The 16,666-nt window shown below is 34.5% G+C and overlaps 1 protein-coding gene across 1 annotated transcript in view; it reads left to right on the top strand.

The window, feature by feature from the left end:
- VPS13A (vacuolar protein sorting 13 homolog A (S. cerevisiae)) overlaps window positions 1-16,666 on the top strand; it is a 220,188-nt gene that overhangs the window by 165,553 nt on the left and 37,969 nt on the right. Inside the window, exons 59-67 of the mRNA XM_011947040.1 lie at window positions 791-896; window positions 6,027-6,140; window positions 7,346-7,491; window positions 8,677-8,758; window positions 9,923-10,036; window positions 10,871-10,946; window positions 11,034-11,197; window positions 11,506-11,551; window positions 11,657-11,780. Coding sequence (XP_011802430.1) covers window positions 791-896; window positions 6,027-6,140; window positions 7,346-7,491; window positions 8,677-8,758; window positions 9,923-10,036; window positions 10,871-10,946; window positions 11,034-11,197; window positions 11,506-11,551; window positions 11,657-11,780 — 972 coding nt within the window. The remainder of the gene's footprint in view (window positions 1-790; window positions 897-6,026; window positions 6,141-7,345; window positions 7,492-8,676; window positions 8,759-9,922; window positions 10,037-10,870; window positions 10,947-11,033; window positions 11,198-11,505; window positions 11,552-11,656; window positions 11,781-16,666) is intronic.

Raw genomic sequence — 16,666 nt, 5'->3', positions numbered from 1 at the left:
AAAAAAAAAAAAGCTCTGGATGAAATACATCTAGGTATTTCCAGTCATTGTTTCTGGATTTTGAATATTTATTCTCTTGTATATAAAAAAAAAAAAGCTCTGGATGAAATACATCTAGGTATTTCCAGTCATTGTTTCTGGATTTTGAATATTTATTCTCTTGTATATGTATTTGTTTTTTGTTTGCAGTTGTCTATAATCATATATTGTTTTGAAAAAGGAAAACAATAATATTTTCATCTTCACTCACTACCCATTTCAAGAAATAGAGGATGGACTGAAACATCTGTCTATGTAATAATGTCCGTCTAGTTTCCCTACCTTATCATCAAGATAAACTGTCTTTATTTCCTTGCTGTTTAAAATATAGTTTTATTGTGCATGTGTACCTAAACATTATGCCTTTTAGTTTTAATTTTTTAATTTTTAGAAAATTGTTTCAGACTGGAAATAAGTGTTGGGACTTGCTTTTGTTCATTCAACATTTTTACTAAAATTTATTCATTTTGTTTTATGTAGCCATAGTTCATTCATTATCACTAATGTGTAATATTCTGTTTTATGACTCCATATGACAGTTTACTTATCCATTTCCTCTTTATGGCCATTTTCATATTTTGACTTTGTTGCTGTTATTAACAATGTTCCATGATTTTTTAAAATTTAGTCAACTAAGTAGTCCTAAGTTTCAGAGTTGTAATATTGATCTCATACTTTTTTCTCATCTGATTTTTGTAATACAGTTGTTAATTGATGATTTTTAAAACATCTTTTCTACTTTGTAATATAGGTATTTCAAAGTATTGATTCAAGAAATGGATCTCAGGTTAGATCTTGGGTTTATCTATGCTTTAACAGACCTTATGACAGAAGCTGAGGTAACTGAAAATACAGAGGTAAGACTTAAAATAATAACATTTGATGGAAAGGATTAGGGAAGGAGAACTTTAAAAAAAAAGATATTATTATAAATTGTTAAAGACATTAAAATGATTTTGTCGCATTTAAAAAATACACTTAAACAAATTTTATTACTCTCTTGTGGTACATACCTTTTTAGAAATCTTATTTTCTAAGACAGAAAATTAGCAAACAGGAGGAAAGGCCTGGGGTGAATACCAGGTAGAAAAGGATAATTTGTTGGCTGGGCATGGTGGCTGAAGCCTGTAATCCCAGCACTTTGGGAGGCCGAGACGGGCGGATCACAAGGTCAGGAGATCGAGACCATCCTGGCTAACACAGTGAAACCCCATCTCTACTGAAAAATACAAAAAAATAGCCGGGCAAGGTGGCGGGCGCCTGTGGTCCTAGCTACTTGGGAGGCTGAGGCAGGAGAATGGCGTAAACCCGGGAGGCAGAGCTTGCAGTGAGCCGAGATCCGACCACTGCACTCCAGCCTGGGCAACAGAGCGAGACTCCGTCTCAAAAAAAAAAAAAAGGATAATTTGTTATTGTTATGTTCCCATCTCTTTTTTCCTCTTTTATTTTCCTGGATTACTTTGGCTTTGCTTTCACTTTCATTAATAATTTAGAAATTTAGGGTATGTCCAGGGTATTTAATGAGCGAAAGGACAGGAAAATTAAAAGGTGGTATCATCTTGGTGACTGGAAGACCATAAAATCATAGTTATAAAGTAGGTCAGATATAGTCTGGTTTTTACTTGCCCTCATAGATTCATGGGTGGAGAAAGAGCAAATTAATAAGAGTTTATTGAGGTGTAGATCACATACCATACATTTCACCCATTTAAAGGATAGGGTTCAATGACTTTTAATATATTCACAAAGTTGTACAATCATCATCACTCTGTAATTATGGAACATTTTCATCATGCCCAAAAGTAACTGCCCGTGCAGCCACTGATACACTTTGTGTCTTTAGGTTTGCCTATTCTGAATATTTCATACAAATAGAGTCATACACTGTGTAGTCTTTGGTGAAGGGCTTCTTTGACTTAGCATAATACTTTCAAGGTTCATCTATGTTGTAGCATATATCAGTACTTCATTCCTTTGTATGGTCAAGTGATACTCCGTTATATGGATGGGCCACTTTTTGTTTATCCATTTATCTGTTAATGGACATTTGGGTTGTTTGTTTACACATTTTGGCTATTATGGATAATGTAATGAATACTTGTGTACAAGTTTTTATTGGACGAAAACTCTATTTAAAGTCTTAAATGAAACTTTATTTAAACTTAATCACCATGTGATTAAGCAATTCCACTCCTAGGTATATAAGCCAAAAGAAATAAAATTTATTAGGAGTGGAATTGCTCAATCACATAGTAACCTTATATTTAATCATTTGGGACTGTTAGACAGTTGTGTAAAGTGCCTCTACCATTTTACATTCTTACCAGAGCATATGAGGGGTCTGATTTTTCCATATTATCCCAAACACTTGTTATTATCTTTGATTCTAGCAATCATAGTGGGTGAATGTGAAATAGTTTTTCACTGTGGTTTTGACATGTAATTACCTGATGACTAATGAAGTTGAGCATCTTTGATATGTTGATTATCTTTAATATGTTGATTAATTTGCGTATCTTCTGTGGAGAAATCTCCATTCAGATCCTTTGCTTATTATTTAATGGGTTGTCCTTTTTATTATAAAAGTTCTTTGTATATTCTTGATACAGATCTCATATCAGGTATATAATTTTCAAATATTTTTTCTCATTCTATGTGTTGCTTTTTCACTTTCTTGATGTTGCTACTGAGGACCAAAACTTAAAGTTAATGGAGTTCAAATTATTTTTTCTTTTGTTGCTCATGCTTTTGGTGTCATTTCTAAGAATCCTTAGCTAAATCCAAGGCCAGGAATATTTAGTCTTAATGTTTTAAGAGTTTTAAAGATCTAGTTCTTATGATTAGGTCTTTGATCAATTTTGAGCTCATTTTTGTATATGATGTATAAGGATCGGAATTATTCTTTGGCATGTCGCTATCCAGTTGTCCTATTACCATTTCTTTAAAAGACTATTTGTTCTTTGAATGGTCTTGACACCCTAGTTGAAAATCAGTTAAGAATACACACATGATTTTATTCCATCGATCTGTGCATCTGTCCTTGTGCATTGCACACTGTCTTAGTTATCGTTTTGTATTAAGTTTTGAAATTGGGACATATGAATCTTCCTACTTTGTCCTTCTTTTTCAAGATGGTTTTCGCTGTTCTGAGTCCTTTGGAATTTCATATGAATTTTAGAATCAACTTGTCAGGTTCTTCAAAGAAGTCAGCTGGACATCTGATAGAGACTGCATTGAATCTGTAAATCAATTTGGGAAATATTGCCATCCTAACAGTATTAGGTCTTTCAGTCCTTGAACAGGACATGTTTATCCATTTACATAGATTTTTAATTTTTTTCAGAGTATAAGTTTTACACTTTTTTCGTTAAATTTATTCCTATATATTATATTCTTCTTATAGTATTATGAATAAAATTGATTTTTTAATTCCATTTTTGGATTGTTCATTGCTACTGTATAAAAATACAGTTGATTTTTTTATATTGATCTTGTATTTTGCAACCATACTGAATTGTTGCCTCTAATTGTTGTTCCGTATATTCTTTTGGGATTTCTATACATAAGATCATGTCATCTGAGAGGAGAGGTAGTTTTACTTCATTCTTTCTGATCTGAATGCCTTTGTTTCTTCCTCTTCACTAGTTGTTGTGGCTAGAAACTGGTGACACGTTGAACAGAAATGCCAAGAGCAGATGTTCTTGTTTTGCCTCTGATCTTAGAGGGTAAATTTTTAGTCTTTCAGTGTGATATTGACCTTGGGTTTTTCTTAGACATCCTTTTTCAGGTTCAGGAAGTTCTTTTCTTAGTTGGTTGTTTTTTAAATCATGATTGTATATTTTGTTGTTCTTTTTTCTGCATCTGTGGAGATGATTGTACAATTTTTGGGTTTTCTATTGATATGTTTTATTACATTAATTTTTTTTTTTTTTTTTTTTTTTTGAGACCTAGTCTCGCTCTATTGCCCAGACTGGAGTGCAGTGCTGCAAAAGCAATCTCAGCTCCCTACAACCTCCGCCTCCTGGGTTCATGCAGTTCTCGTTTTTCAGCCTCCCAAGTAGCTGGGATTACAGGCATGTGCCACCATGCCCAGCTAATTTTTGTAATTTTAGTAGAGACAGGGTTTCACCATGTTTCTGTGTTTTTCATTCTGACCCCAGGAAAACCCCTTCTATTTGTCACTTTCTCTGATTTTCTCCTGCAAACTACTAGGTCTACAGGTTAGCCAGTATCTTCTATAAATCAATGACTTTCGTTTTAGTTTGTCTTTCACCACATCTGCTGTTTCTGAGAGCACCCTTAGGCTCGAACTGCACTCTGTGTTATAAATGAAATTAGTTCCTTTGGGAAGAGATTAATAGTGATCTGTTTTAAAACCTACTTTCCCATCAGCAAAAACCTCTAACCCAGGCCTCTGAAGCTGGCGGTGGGCACAGTTGTGACACCCTTCTATTTGAGTAACACCCCAGTTTAGGAGCTGAGCACTATGTGTGGTGGGGTAAGAACAGCAGCCGACTGAGATAATCTCAGCCTGCCTCGGCTAGCATGGAACCAGCACGTTACAGGCCTGGGCAAGGGTGATCAGAACTCTAGTATTCTCAGTGGTTCTGTACCCAAGGCAGAGCTTTTTTACCATGCAAGAGGCTGGACAGAGAAAAGAAGCCCCGCCAGGTGCAGTGGCTCACGCCTGTAATCCCAGCACTTTGGGAGGCCAAGGCGGGCAGATCGCTTGAGGTCAGGAGTTCAAGACCACCCCGGCAACATAGCGAAACCCCATCTCTACTAAAAATACAAAAATTAGCCAGGCGTGGTGGCAGGTACCTGTAATCCCAGCTACTCAGGAGGCTGAGGCAGGAGAATTGCTTGAACCCAGGAGGCTCAAGTTGTAGTGAGCTGAGATCGTGCCACTGCATTTCCAGCCTGGGTGACAGAGCGAGACTCCGTCTCAAAACAAAACAAAACCAAACAAACAAAAACCATAAAGGAAGCCCCCACTCACAACTGCACTCAACCATAACTTAACCTCAGCAGCAGGTAGCTGGGAACAGGATGAGAAATGCTGACTTCCTGTTCTTCCCAGGAAGACAGTCCTCCGATTGACAACTGGGCCAGGAAGGAGCTCTGTGTTCTTGGGTATAGTAATCTAGGTAGAATTCTGGTTCATTAGTCTGGGAGAGGGGACAGAGGGAATGGCCTTTGTTAAAATACCACAGGTTCACTTTTCTTACCAAATTTTTTAGGTTTTCTTAAATAGATGTTTCTTCATTTGCTTATGACCTTGCAACCATTCCTAGAGGCCTTAAATTTGTTGCTGTTGCTGTTGTTGTTGTTTAAATTTTATCAGTTTAGCTGGGGTGCTGGTTTGGAGAGCTTCCCATACTGTCATCTCAGAAATTGATTTCCAAATATACTTTTTATAAGGCTATCATTTTTGTGTTTTTATGAATATGTTAAAATAATCTGGGAGCCCATTTTTCAACACATTGAAGTTACTTCAGTCTGAGCATGTAGAGAAGTACTGATGAATATCAAGAATGAAACCACTGATCAGTAATACAAAATTATTTTCAACACCTTTATTTTATTATGTTACTGGTCTGTGTAGGTTGCATTAAAGCAATTACAAGTAGACTACAAAATACAAGTTGACTGTATGATTATGTTGAAAAAAACGAATATACCCAAGAGAGTGTTGATGGTATGGATTAGTGTCATTTTGGGATAAGATTTATAGTCACATGGAGAAAAGCTTAGTGTCTTAATGGTTTGGGTAGAAATATAGAAGATAATGCTTGTCAGTTTGTCAGTGGCAGACAGAACTGTCCTAATGATAGAGATGTTACTTTCCCTACTGAGGCAATCATAAGCAATGTTAAGTGAGTCTAGATCTTACAGAAGAGTTTTGGCAGTGTGTCTGCTATTTGCTTAAATACCTCACGCAGGTTAGTTCTCTTTAGTTTTAATTTTATTTTGTGTTCCTTTTATAGGTTGAGCTTTTTCATAAAGATATAGAAGCTTTCAAAGAAGAATATAAAACAGCCTCATTAGTAGATCAATCACAAGTCAGCCTCTATGAATATTTTCATATATCTCCTCTCAAGGTAGGAGAAAGTCATTTTTATTGTCCTTGATAATCTAGGTAATAGCAAATTGATGTAGCATTTATATTGTGTTCTTCAGTAATACATAAAATCGGTAAATCTACAATTAAACTAATTAAGTAACAAAGGAATTACCCTTACATTTTTATTTATTTTTAAATAATTTTTTATCATGTGGAGTCACCTACAGCATGTATTTATGTTTATAATTTGACCTAACATTATTTTACCTTGATTTTCTTTTAAGCTGTTAGGTGACAATTTTCAAAATTTTGCATATGATGATTTGTGTATTAGTTTTAAAGTAATTTATAAAGCAGCCTTAAGAACTGAAGATGGAATGGTATCAAATCTAAGTTAGTTTTTAATGCAAAATTCCTATAAGCTAATTATACAGTAATTGAAGATTATTAACCATATATGTCGAGTACTCTATTGTATTGCATATACTCGACATATATAGTTAATATATGTATGTGCAATACAATACAAAAGTGTTTTTTAACTGGCTATTAACTTCTGAAATAATTGAAACATACTTTTGGAAATACAAATGCCTTTCAACTTATCACAGAGTTACGTCTCAGTAAAACCATCATAAGTTGAAAATCTTTTAAGTCAGAAGTGCATTTAATACACCTAACCTACTGAACATTAAAGCTTAGCCTAGCCTATCTTACACATGCTCAAAACAACTGGGCAAAGTCATCTAACACAAAGCCTATTTTCTAATAAAGTTATTATAAAAAATTTTGAATCAAAATTCAAAGTACAGTTTCCACTGAAGGTGTATTGCCTTTATAGCATTGTAAACTTGAAAAATCATAAGTCAGACATAATTCATATACATATGGTCCCCATCATAAGTTGGGACCATATGTATTTGCATCATTTTCAACAGCTTCAACTTCTAGATTTTTAATGTTATTAACAAATATATAAAAATTAGTATTTTCTTAGGTTTACCAAAAGAATGGGATAGGATTAAATATTATGCAATCTTAAATTGTTGAATTGAAGATTTAAATAGAGCTATGTTCGATTTTAAATTTCTTCGTATTTCTACTTAGTAATTTTAACATAATCCAGATAACTTTGAAATCTTATTTATGGTGTAGTGAATTTAAAATTAAACTGTTTCTTAAGAGTTAAAATTGTCAATATGAAGAAAATACTTTTAAATATGTATCTCTTTATCTTTTTAGTTACATTTAAGTGTTTCACTGAGTTCGGGCGGAGAAGAAGCTAAAGATTCAAAACAAAATGGAGGACTGATTCCAGTTCATTCTTTAAATCTTTTGCTGAAGAGTATTGGTGCCACACTGACAGATGTACAAGATGTAGTTTTTAAGTATGTTTAATATTCAAATCTGTAAATTGATGAAAATATTTCTATTTTATATGTACCTAAAAATTTCGTAAATGAAAAAGTGTGTAAAGTACGTTACAGATCATAGGCAAAATGAGGTTTTTGCATTTAAGTGAAGTACAATCTGAATAACACAGAACTTATGATTTGCTAACCCCTAGTTACTAAATTACAGAATTATTAAATAATTTCCTTAAGAAAAAGAGACATAGGCCTTGCAAGTTGTACATTTTAAAAGATCTTTCTGGCTTAGGGAAGGATAGGATGTGTATGCCCGAAGATATGGTGTCTGAAATGTATGGCTTTGAAGCTAATAGGAATATGCCTCTTCAAAGCATATGCAGCTAGAACAGAATGAATGCAATAATAGGGGAAATGAAAGGATCAATTTTAAATGTTGTAACCAGGAATTTATATTTTAGTGTGAGTCATAATGAAGCTCATAGAGTATCTGACCAAAGAGATTCAGAGTGTCTGAGTTGAGACTTTAGAAGAGAATAACCCTTTCAAGTAGCATCTAGAATTGATTATTAAGAACAGTTGTAAGAATTAGTAAGTCCAACTCAAGGTAACACTGAACCTAGATAAAGTTAGGTTAGTGTCAAATAAAAGTACACAGGTATGACGTTAGCAGAAATAGGATTCCACTTAGCAACAAGAAGCATAGAGCTTTTCAGTTACTGTATCAGGTATATGCTATGGATGGGTTATAAGTAAGCTAATCTTAGAATATATATTCTGTGAATGGGGTTATAAGTAAGCAGGCAAAACCTGCTGTAACTGAACCTGGCCATTCTTGAGCAACCTCTTTATCAGTGTGTCAGACATTTTCTGTGTGGGCCATGATAGGACAGAATGGTGAAATAAAGTTCTAGTGAAATCCCATTTTAGTACATGAGTGGGATTCACAGGATCTCAGAATTTTCTAAATTACATGAAAATTTATGTGTACTGGTGACTTTTCTGAAGATAAGATCCATGTCTTTTATCAGATTCTTAGAGGGTTCTTTGATTAGAATATGCAGAGATGTATATAAAAAGTAGATTTCCTGATTGGCATGGGAAAATGTACTAGAAGGATTCTAAAGAAAATAAAGCCACTCATTAATATTAAAAATACTTTCTCCATACACATGTACAGACAATATATTTTTATGCTTTTTTCAGGCTTGCATTTTTTGAACTCAACTATCAGTTCCATACAACATCCGACCTACAGTCTGAAGTCATAAGACACTATTCAAAACAGGTTTGTCTAAGATTATCTTATGGAAGCGACAGAGTGACACAGACTAGTAAAACCTTTTGTGTCTATACATATATAATGTAGAATTGTGGAGGAACTAAATAGCCATTTTCAAATTATTAAAGCATGGGTATTTTCCTCAGAATTGTAAAAAGAAATTGAGCTCAACCACTATTTGAATTTTTTGTCCTTATGTTTTTTAGCCACTGACAGAAATGTTTTCTGGATCAGCATGGACTGGAAATAAATAAATCTTTAAATAAAATATTAACTAATTTATCACATTTAAGTAAAAAATGGGTTCAAGGAAACTATTAGTAACTAACTGATGAACATGGGATATTTTTAGCGTAACTAGTTAAGTCAGCCAGATATATATTTTTTAACAGATGTTTTTCCACTTCTAGAGACACTCCTGTGTTTTAGGATATAACTCACGGAGTATCTGATATAGCTATGGTATGACAGATCACTGAGCATGACTCAGGAGATTTGGATTTATCCCACTTTTGCCATATACCCACTATGTGACCCCTGGGTATCATCTGACTTGTATGTTTCTCCAATCTATAAAATGGTGGTAGTAATGACAATGATCACAGATAATTATAAAAGTGAAAGTATTTTAAATATTCTAGAGCTTTACATGAGTATAATGTCATATTATTTTTAATACTGTAATACCAAATTACTTTTTAAAACCTAAGAATAGCAATCAGTAGGCCTGGCATGGTGGCTCACACCTGTAATCCCAACACTTTGGGGGGCTGAGGCTGGCAGATCACTTGAGGCCAGGAGTTCGAGACCACCCTGGCCAACATGATGAAACCCCATCTCTACTAAAATCACAAAAATTAGCCAGGCCTGGTGGTGCATGCCTGTAGTCCCAGCTTGAGAGGGGGAGGCACAAGAATTGCTTGAACCCATGAGACAGAGATTGCAGTGAGCTGAGATTGCGCCGCTGCGCTCCAGCCTGGGCAAAAGGGCAAGACTGTCTCAAAAAGAGAAAAAAAAAAGAGTAGTGATTAATAAAATGAGATGATTTAGGAGTTGATGTTGGCATTAAAGGTGTTAGCCTGAGAAAACTGGGTGTGGTTTTAAATAACCTATAAGAAAAAAAATAGATCTAATTGTCTGAATTGATTAATGTTCATGTTTTATTTTTAGGCCATAAAGCAGATGTATGTACTCATTCTTGGACTTGATGTGTTGGGAAATCCATTTGGCTTAATTAGAGAATTTTCTGAAGGTGTAGAAGCATTCTTTTATGAACCTTACCAGGTAAAATAGTTAATTTTGTGGTTGTGCAATATGTCACTGATACTTTTGAATAGATACTACATTTCTATTGTTAAGTTGAGTTAAGTGCAAACAGATTTTGGAACACACATACAAAAGGACATTATTTTGCAGCAAACAATGGTAAGAGGTTTTGGGGGACATTTTTACCTTTTTCCTCAAAATTTAAACTTAAGCTTTTGTTAAGCTATGCTGAATTGTAAGTGTTCTCTTGGAATATAAAAGGTGGATAAAGTAGAAAGAAGATCACCATGTCTTGCTTTGCACAGTAGTGTGGAACTGTAAAAATAATCATGCAGACTGACACCAGGCCAAGCAATCTTAAAAATCAATGGGAGAAAGTATGATTGTTCTATGTCCTTTAAAACTTTTTCTCAAAAAGCCTCCTACTTTCACTTATAAATGTATAGGAGAATAAAAGATAAAGTAAAGTTAATATTGATTTTGTACACTGTAATTAAAAGCATTAAGAATTTTAAAGTGTTTTATTTATTTGAAATTTTTATCACGAGTAGTTTGAACTGTGCTTGCATTTTCCTCATAAACTTACAATATGGATCAAGCATCTTTCTGTACTTTGTTGAGTTGTCATACTCCTTTCTAAGGGTCAGCTTCTAACGTTATATCCTTCACACTTTCAGTATCCAGAAATATCCCTAGGAATCCTTTTAATGTGAAACTTATTGCTGATATCACTTCCTCTGGGACAAAATTATCCGTTTTTGTTACTACCTCTTTCCTCGTATATATCTGTAAGCTCATCTTTAAAAGTGTATATAACTCACTCACTCATTTATTTATTATTTGGCCCTTTAGGGAGCCATCCAGGGTCCTGAAGAGTTTGTGGAGGGAATGGCACTAGGACTTAAGGCACTAGTTGGTGGAGCTGTTGGTAAGAAACAGAATATCTGCCAAATATTTTTGTGCTAAAAAGTAATGGCATCATTACTTTTACTAAAGATAAAATAATTTCTGTTAGGTGGATTAGCGGGTGCTGCCTCCAAAATCACCGGTGCTATGGCTAAAGGGGTAGCAGCTATGACTATGGATGAAGACTACCAACAGAAGAGAAGAGAAGCCATGAATAAGCAACCAGCTGGTTTTAGAGAAGGCATCACTCGTGGAGGAAAAGGCTTAGTTTCTGTAAGAAATTTCACAGGGTTGTGAAGAGTTGGGGAAATATCTTTTAAACCTACATTTTGTGAATAAGGAAATAGACATGATTCTCACTCCTTAAATTATTATTTGGATATTTTAAGAGCAGTGGGTGGTAGCATATAAAACATGTCAGTAGCCTGCAAAAACGTTCTGTTTAAATAAAATACTTAGGAGATCTGTTAATTCTTTTGATATATAAAAAGCAGAACTCTGTATTTTTTGCGTAAGCCAAACTTGGTTCTTCTAGGCATCATAAAAAGTATTATAAATTTTCAATTGTGTTTTCCTTCCAGGGATTTGTTAGTGGCATAACAGGAATTGTTACAAAACCAATCAAAGGTAAGTATAGTAGTTCCTTTGCGTGATGTATATTACCAAGTGTCTCTAAGTTGATTCTGTTTTCATTCTTGGATGCGTTTGTCAGAAACTCTTTTTTCTTTCCAGGAGCTCAAAAAGAAGGAGCAGCTGGTTTCTTTAAAGGTGTTGGGAAAGGTTTAGTGGGAGCGGTAGCAAGGCCAACTGGAGGCATCATAGACATGGCTAGCAGTACATTTCAGGGAATAAAAAGGTAAATCCTCTTTGGTGTAAGATATACGTTAAAATGCTTAAGCCGTAAGAAATGAAACTTACCTGCTCTTTGGCTTCAGGCATTTAGTTATTGTCTTTGTTTTGTGCTGCTATAACATACCACATACTACCGCAGACTGGGTAATTTATAATGAACAGAAATTTATTGGCTCATGGTTCTGGAAGTTAAAAGTCCAAGATTGAGAGGCCGCATCTGGCTAGGGCCTTTTTACTGTGTCATCCCATGGCAAGAGGACAAAGAGAGGGCAAGGAAAAAAGGGAACCAAAGTCGCCCTTTTATAAGGAACCCACTCCCACAGCAGCATTATTAATCCATTCATGGGGGCAGATCCTCCTGGCCTAATTTCTTCTAATTAGGCCCCACCTCCTGACTGGGGATTAAGTTTCCAACTTAGTCCTTGGGGGGACACATTCAATCCATAGCAGTCATCAGCACTACAGTATGGCAGGTTGCATACGGTTCCTAATTCTTTTTGATATTTTTTAAGTTGCTGCCATTGCATTGTTTTAACCTTATGGAGTTCCCCTTTATTTTTCATTCATTCCTAGCAGGCTTGCAGGAGCAGTTTGGCAAGTTAAGCAAGCTTTTCAGTTATCTTAGTTTAAATGCATTAATGCTATATATATCAATTGTAAAATTAGCACATATAATCTGTATCCTTTTTATGAAATGAAGAATGGCATTTTGTATTTCTTGGTTCAAACCAAGTTTGTCTTCATCCTTCCTTTATTATCTTATTTTGTTATAAGTTGTTATAGTAGTCCCTCTTGATCTGCAGGGATCTGCAGTGGATGCCTGAAACCTTGGACAGTACCTAGCCCTGTAGATACTGTGCTTTCTCCTATACATACACATCCATGATGAAATTTAATTTACAGTTAGGCTCAGTAAGAGATCAACAATAATAATAAAATAAGACAATTATAACAATATACTGTAATAAAATAAAATAAACGTTACTTGAACACAAGCACTATGATACTGCAACAGTCATTCTGATAACTAACTGAGATGGCTACTGTGTCACTAATGGACTGGTGGTGTATAAAGCATGCATATGCTGGACAGAGGGATGATTCATATCCCGGGAAGGACAAAGCAGGGTGGCAAGAAATTTTATCACGCTACTCAGAATGGCATGCAATTTAAAACTTAGGGATTGTTTATTTCTGGAATTTTCCATTTAATATTTTTGGACCACAGTTGACCATGGATAACTGACACTGCAGAAAGCAGAACTGTGGATAAGTGGGTACTAGTGTATATGCATTCCCTTTCTCTTCCTTTATGCAGGTAATTTTAATACACATTCTTTTTTCCTCCAAATTAAATTTAGTGTAAGGCTAAAATTTAGTAGTTTCATTATTGTTACCTCTGTCCTGGAAACTTGTAACACATATAACAGATGATAAAATTAATGTTAATGAGACCTATCTCAGAAAGTTAGGTGGGTGACTATCTTCCTAATCTTTTTCCTTTGTGTTTTCTCTTGCTTTCTGCTCTATAGGGATATATATTGTCATCATATGAGCTATTCCACTTAAGCCAGTATTTCATACTGGTTACCATAATTGGGTGTTTCTGGTTTTGGCATTTAGAATTAAGATGGGGAAAAAAGGAATCATTCTCCTGTAGCTGTAACTTTAGTTTCATAAATATAATGTGTTGAGTCATAGTCGTCAGAGAAGTGCAAAAGTCAATGAAATATAAGGAATTTGAAACATGTAAAGGCTTCTGCCAAAAGCTACTAGAATTACCTTCCATTTATCTAAAACCTTATAATTCTGTACCCAGCTATGTTACCTTTAGGGATTGAGGGCACAATGAAACATTTTTAGAAAAAATAATAAAGACTAAGAACTATTAAAGGATGTACTTGTGAAAAAAGACACTGAAAATAAAAGGAGGAATGGGTTACAAGATTCAAACGTAAAAATATAAATTGGAAAATCTAATTGAGCTACATGAAAGCAACATTGGAAACAAATTATTAAAAAATAATAAAATGTAGTTTGGGGAGAGAATGATTGGCATTAAATATTGTCATATTTGTAAAGAGGGTGTACTTACTAATATTAGATTAAACACAGTAAGGCAATAAAAGCATTATTTGGGATAAATGAGGTAATTAGGTAATGATAAAAAGAACTACTAAGTAGGAAGATAGTAACAATTTCAAACTTCTACTCAGTTCATAAAATTGCCTTAATTTTTAAAAGCACAACTTGACAAAACTGTAAGAACTTTTCAAATATACAATAATCGTGGAAGAACTTAATTTTTTCTCAATAATTGATAGATCAGGAAGACAAAATGAAAGTAAGTAGATTTTATGTGAATACAGTTAACAAGCTACCTAATACAAACATAAATAATGATTCAGCACATTTTAGGGAGCGTTGTCTATGATCTAGACACTTTTCTGATCATTTGAGGGGCCAGCAATGGACACAATGGGCAATGGTCCTGTATTCGTACAACTTCCATTCTGGTGGGAGAGGAGTAGACAAAAATAAGCAACTGATAAATACATGATATGCTAAATGGTGAAAAATAAAGCAGATTAAAGGAAGTAGGGAGATGCAAAATGGTAGGGAGGAGGGTTGCTATTTTACATATTCAGTGATCAGGGATGCTTAACTCGTAAGATTGTATTTGAGGAGAGACCTGAAAGAAGTAAAAGGTGAGCCATGTGAGAAGAATGTCCCAGGCAGAAGTAACAGCAGTTAAAAAGCCCTGATGCAGGAACGTGCTTGGCCTATTTGAGAAACAGCAAAACTAGTGTGCCTGGAGTAGAGTGAGGAACGGGGAAAGTTGACAAAGATGTTACCAGGGAACATGCAGGGGATCACATCACATAGAACTTGGCAAGCCTCTGTAAGAACTTAGGCTTGTGCTTAAGATGAGAGGCCATGGATAGGTTTTGAGCCAGAGAAATGTGAGCTGACTGCTGCCTTGAGGCCTAACCACAGGGGACTAGGGTGGAAACAACACTTAAAAGGCTTTTGCAGTAACCCACGTGAGTGATAATGGTGATTCGACTATTACAGTACTAGAGGTTATGTTCTGCATGTATTTTAAAGGTAGTGTCAATAGGATTGGTTGATAAATTGGATGCAGGATATGAAGGAAAGAGAATTGTGAAGAATAATTCTGAAGTTTTTATGTGTAGCACTGGAAGGGTGAGGTTGTCATTCTTTTTAGGGAAAGAGGGCATTAGACATTTCCTTTTGAATATATTAAGCTTACAGTATCTCTTAGACATCCAAATGGAGACATCACGTCATTGTTGAGTAGAGGAGTTTGAAGTATGAGAGAAAGATCCAAGCTAGAGGTAAAAATTCAAGATTTGTGAACCTATAATAAGGTGTTTGAAACCATGAGATTGGATCACCAAGGGAATGAGACTGAAAAGAGAAAAATAAAGTCCAAAAACTTGGCTTTTAGGCACACCATCTCTTAGAAGTTGGGGAAATGAGGAAGACCCAGAAAAGGAGACTAAAAAGAAATGGTCATTAAGTTACCTAAAAAATGTTGTCAGTTTCTACAAAAAAGGTAGCTGGGTTTTTGATGCAGATGGCATTGAATCTGTAGTTCCATTTGGGGAGTGTAGCTACCTTAACAGTATTATCTTTTAATCCATGAAAATGCAACGTCTTTCCATTTATTTAGGTCTTCTTGAATTGCTTTCAATAATGTTTTATAGTTTGTAATGTGCAAGTCTTATATTCTTTTTAAAAACTTATTCCTAAGTATTTTATTTTTGATGCTGTTTTAAATGGAGTTGTTTTCTTAATTTTATTTTTGGATTGTTTATTGCTGGTGTGTTGAACCCAACTTTTTTTTTTTAAATATTTGTCTGAGTTTCTGCAATCTTACTAAACTTGTTTATTAGCTCTAATGGTTTTGTGGATTCTTTTGGGGTTTCTATATGAAAGAGTGTATCATCTGAGAACTGAGATAACTTTACTTCTTCCTTTCTGATCTGGATGCTTTTTTTCTTGCCTAGTTGTGCTGGCTAGAACCTCTAGTCCAATGGGAACTAGAAGTGCTGAGAGAATAGACATGCCTATATTGCTTCTAGTCTTAGGGGGAAAGCTTTCAGATGTTTGCCATTAAGTGGATGTTAGCTATAGGTTTTTGTGTCTTTATCATGAAAAGATGTTAGATTTTATCAAATGCTTTTTCTGTATCATTAAGTTGATGATTGTGCTTTCCTTTGTTTTATTAATGTAGTATAATACATTGAGTCTGATCTTAAACCAATATTGCATACCTGGAATAAATCCCATTTGGACATAATGTCTAATCATTTTTGTATTTTACTGGACTTGGTTTGATAGTATTTTGTCGAAGATTTTTGTGTGCTTATTTATAAGGGATATTGGTCTGTGGTTTTCTTGTGATGTCTTTGCCTGGTTGGGGTATCAGGGTAATATTGTCCTCACAGAATGATTTAGGAAGTGTTCCCTCCTCTTCAAATTTTTGGAAGACTTTGTGGAGCATTGATGTTATTTAAAAAAAAATTAGGAGAATTGATCAGTGAAACCATCTGACTCTTACTTTTATTTCTGGTGAGTTTTAAAATTACAAATTCACTCTCTTTACTTGGTAAAGGCCTAGTTAGGCTGTTTCTTGAGTCATTGTCAGTAGTTTTTATAGGAATTTGTTCAGTTCATCTAGATGATCTAGTTTGTTGATGTATATTTATTGATCATAGTAAATATTTACTAGTATTCTCATATACTTATTTTTCCCTTATGTAGTATTTATTCCTAGTATTCCCTTATAATTATTTTTTTGTTTCTGTAAGATTGGTAGTAGTATTCCTTCTTTAATTCCTGTTATTAATAATTTGGGTCTTC

This window comes from Colobus angolensis, unplaced genomic scaffold (genome assembly GCF_000951035.1).
Source record: "Colobus angolensis palliatus isolate OR3802 unplaced genomic scaffold, Cang.pa_1.0 Scaffold257, whole genome shotgun sequence".
NCBI lineage: Eukaryota > Metazoa > Chordata > Mammalia > Primates > Cercopithecidae > Colobus > Colobus angolensis.
Note: the sequence above shows the minus strand (reverse complement) of the source record. Positions and strands in the feature narration are given on the sequence as shown.